This window comes from Trametes versicolor, assembly GCF_000271585.1.
Source record: "Trametes versicolor FP-101664 SS1 unplaced genomic scaffold TRAVEscaffold_1, whole genome shotgun sequence".
In the NCBI taxonomy this organism is placed as follows: Eukaryota; Fungi; Basidiomycota; class Agaricomycetes; order Polyporales; family Polyporaceae; genus Trametes; species Trametes versicolor.
Genome location: NW_007360321.1, coordinates 73,135 through 77,321, shown reverse-complemented (window position 1 = coordinate 77,321; position 4,187 = coordinate 73,135). Strand labels below are relative to the sequence as shown.

At 50.2% G+C, this 4,187-nt stretch overlaps 1 protein-coding gene across 1 annotated transcript; it reads left to right on the top strand.

Annotated features, from left to right (window-relative positions):
* Positions 1-3,314: 3,314 nt before the first annotated feature.
* Positions 3,315-4,174, top strand: TRAVEDRAFT_41130 (uncharacterized protein; the record flags this gene model as incomplete). Its single annotated transcript, XM_008033845.1, has 3 exons — positions 3,315-3,374; positions 3,424-3,558; positions 3,610-4,174. Coding segments are annotated over 3 exons (760 nt in total), but the record flags the coding sequence as incomplete, so codon positions are not given.
* Positions 4,175-4,187: the final 13 nt, after the last annotated feature.

Sequence of the window (4,187 nt, the reverse complement as noted above, 5' to 3'; positions counted from 1 at the left end):
CTACCGAGCGCAGGCTGGACCTACGTTGCCGAGCTTAACATGGAATGCCAAGCTGATGACTTGCGCGTAGCATTCGACGTGGCCCTATCTCTATAAAACCTGCCACTGAGCTCAGTGGCACGAATGCGGATGGATGCGGATTGAATGCGGAGGCCATAGCTAGGGAACCGTTGAGAATTCCACCCCGCATTCGCACGTTTTCTGGTAGCCCTGCTTCTTGGCTACACGATGGTGGTGGTATCGCACTGGTGGCTGCGCTGGTCGGCGAGAACAGGGCCCGCATTCAACGGATGCGGGTGTAACCAAAAAGTCCTGGGTGAATGCGGGCTCATATCTCAATGAAAACCTTGGATGCGGGGTCATATTATGGTATATTCCTATAGCCCTGATCAAGGGCTACCAGAATCCGGTGCGATTGTGGCTGTGCACCCACTCTGACCCATGGCTACCTGTGGCCCTCTCACTATCTAGGCTCATATGTCAGTGGGGACCCTGGATGCGGGGTCATATTATGGTATATTCTGGTAGCCCTGATCGAGGGCTATCAGAATCTGGTGCGATTGTGGCTGTGCACCCGCTTCAACAACTTGCCCTCTCCACCCCCTTGCCTATAGTCTAGCCAATACTCAGGGTACCCCTGGGTATGTATCACCCTTATATGACCTCACAACGACCCTGCTTACAAGCTACGACCATGACATCAACAAGGTCCAAGCCCAAGTATCAGCCTCGGGCTATTCGTGTGGATGCGGAGCCATATCTCAGCAAGGACCCTGGATGCGGGCACATATTTTGGGACATTCTTGTAACCCTGATCAAGGGCTATGCAATGGTGGTATTTTCGTGCCAGTGGCTGTGCTAGTCTTTCCGCAATTTCCCCGCATCCACCCCGCATTCATTGGAGACAGCCACAAATGCGGGCCTGTATCTCAGCAACGACCCTGGATGCGGGCACATATTTTGGCATATTTTGGTAGCCCTGATCAAGGGCTACACCGCTGTGAAGGTTGCGTAGGACTAGCCTCAGTAGAGGGCTCACAATTGCCCCGCATTCATCTAATACAGGGCTATTATAGCATATGCAGACCTCTATCTCCGCCAGAACCCTGGATGCGGGCACATATTTTGAGTCTCCTTTGTAGCCCTGAGCTCAGGCTATCCAATGGTGGTAGTTTCATGTCATTCTCCGCACAGGCTCTTCTGCAATAGGCCCGCATCCACCCCGCATTCACCTCGCATCCATCTGAGGCAGCCACGGATGCGGGCTCATATCTCAGCAATGACACTGGATGCGGGCACATATGTTGGCATTTTCTGGTAGCTCTGATCAAGGGCTACACAGCTATACAGGTTGCATGCGACTAGCCTCAGTAATGGGCTCACAATCACCCCGCATCCAATCAATACAAGGTAGTTATAGCATGTATGGGGCCCTATCTCAGCAAGGACCCTGGATGCGGGCACCTATGTCAAGTCGCCCTTGTAGCCCTGAGCTCAGGGTATCCAACAGTGGTCGTTTCATGTCATTTGCTGCGCTGGTTGTCCTGCAATTGCCCCGCATCCACCCCGCATTCATCTGAGGGAGCCACGGATGCGGGCTCATATCTCAGCAACAACACTGGATGCGGGCACATATTTTGGCATTTTCTAGTAGCCCTGATCAAGGGCTATGCAATGGTGATAGTGTCGTGTCGGTGGCTATGCTAGTTTCTCCGTTTCTCCGCAATGCCCCCGCATTCACCCTGCATCCATCTGAGGGAGCCATGGATGCGGGCTCATATCTTAGCAACAACACTGGATGCGGGCACATATTTTGACACTATCTTATAGCCCTCCATCAGGGCTACACAGCGTCATTCACAGCTTAAATTTATCTCTGCTGGTTATTGTGATAATCACTGATTACAAACAATAGTCAGCTTTGGGCAGCCAGTAAGTGTGGGGTCCATATCCTGCCCAAAAGACATGCAATAAATATACTTCTTGTTGTCGTCCAATAGCTCTGGATCAGGGCTACACAGTGCAGGTAATGCCGTGATTTTACCTGGCCTGGATGCCTGAATAATTGCTTACTACATAATGTAGTAAGCTTTGTGTGCAGAACCAGTGCAGGGTCCATATCTTGCCCAAAACCCATGTAGTAAACTCACTTCTTTTCATGGTCTGATAGCCCTATGCCTGGGCTACGCAACACATCTTGTTTCATGATTTTACCTGCCCTGGTTGTCTCAATATCAGCTTACTACATTGTGTAGTAAACTCTGAGTGGCACATGCATAAAATGCTCATATCTCGCCCAAAAATCATGTAGTAAATGCGCATCTTGGCACCATTCTATAGCCCTGATTGAGGGCTACACAACGCACCTTGAATCATGAATTGATCTTGTCTGGTTCTCTCAATATGAGCTTACTACATTGTGTAGTATTCTGCCAGGGAGGCTTATATAATCAATTGGGGGCTCCCCCACTCAACCCTGACCCTAGATAGATCAATGACATCATATTTTGATGGAGGGTGATTATCTAAGCATTTGAGGTCTCCCCTTATCAACCCTGACCCTAGATAGATCAATGACATCATATTTTGATGGAGGGTGATTATCTAAGCATTTGAGGTCTCCCCTTATCAACCCTGACCCTAGATACATAGATCAATGACATCATATCTTGATGTGGGCAGCTGATGTAACTAGGTCATAGTGTGACCAGATTATATAATCTTGTGACTGACCTTGCCTGGCAGGCAACTTAGGTCACAAAGAGTGACTGATTATATAATATTGTGACCAACCTTGCCTGCCAGGCAACTTAGGTCACAAAAAGTGACTGATTATATAATCTTGTGACCAACCTTGCCTGCCAGGCAACTCTTGTTTGTCCATATTTGTCTCTAATCCATATTCAATCCTGATCAGTAAACCCTCTCTTGACCTCTTACCATCACCATCAAATCCCCCAACTCTGCTTATTCTGCTTAATCTCAGCATCAACAATGCCTGGTCACTGTAGCTTGTGCAACACCTCTTATGATAAGGCTCCAAGTGATCATGAGAGAATTTGCCACAAGTTTTTGTTCTCTGTTCATTTGCATCCTCTATCTAAAACAGGGCCCCTTATTCCTGTTCAAAGGGGTCCTGAGCCTGATACTAGGGCTATTTGTATGTGTCTCAGTAAAGAGGGTGTGCTTTGTAGCAGAAAATTTGCTTCTTACAATTCTCTGCTTGCACATCTAAGAAAGGTCCAACATGATGATTGGAAGGTGAGTGCTTCTTTATATTCTCTGTATCTTCAAATATTTAAAATATATTCTAGATGCCTGCTGCTGCTCTCCCTCCTATCCCTGAAGACCCTTCTGCCCCTGCCACCCCAGTTGTAAGTCATATAATCCTGTAAATATTCACAGCACTCAAATATTCTATAGCCTTCAAGACCTGTTACCCCCAGGAACCCTGCCTCCCCCATGGATGTTGTGCGTAGCCCAGGGGGGCGCTCCAATGCATCTGAGATGTCTGTAGACCCCCCTCCATCTCCAGAGCCTGAGGATGAGGCGTCAGAGGTAAGTATCAATATATCATGTGCTCTATGCCTGGCTTATCATTATATCTAGCTCTATGATGTCCCAGAGGGCACCCTCGCCACCTGGGGCTTCCAGATCAATAGGCGGCTCGAAGCCCTGGTCTGTGTGGGCTGCAAATCTGTTGTCACCCCCACTGCCGCTGTCTCGCACCACCACAAGCCACCTGCTGCCGCCATCTCGCACCACCGTAAGCCCGCCAAGCTCAGGGTTGATAGGAATGTGCTGCAGGCGCTGGTGGACGAAGGGTCGATTCAGTCTGGATGGCCTACCGTCACGCCTGGAGATGTGGAGTACCAGGGCCTTGAGCGCAAGTGGGGCGCTGCATGCCCGCAGGAGGGGTGCTCCCTCATGTTCACCAACAAGAAGCACGCCATCGCCCACGCCCTTGACATTCACAAGCTTGCGGTCGATTCCGTGGACATGGGCTGGATGCAGCGCCTCTCGCAGCAAGCAGCCAACAACCACTCCTGGTTCCCTGTCATCCCTCGCTCTGCCTACCTGCCTGGCCCCTCTGCCAACTACCTCCTTGCCTTGCGCCAGGAGCTGGATGCCCGCCCGCCTATCCCTGCCGCTGAACGGGACCACCGCCACATCAGTCCCTGGCACGT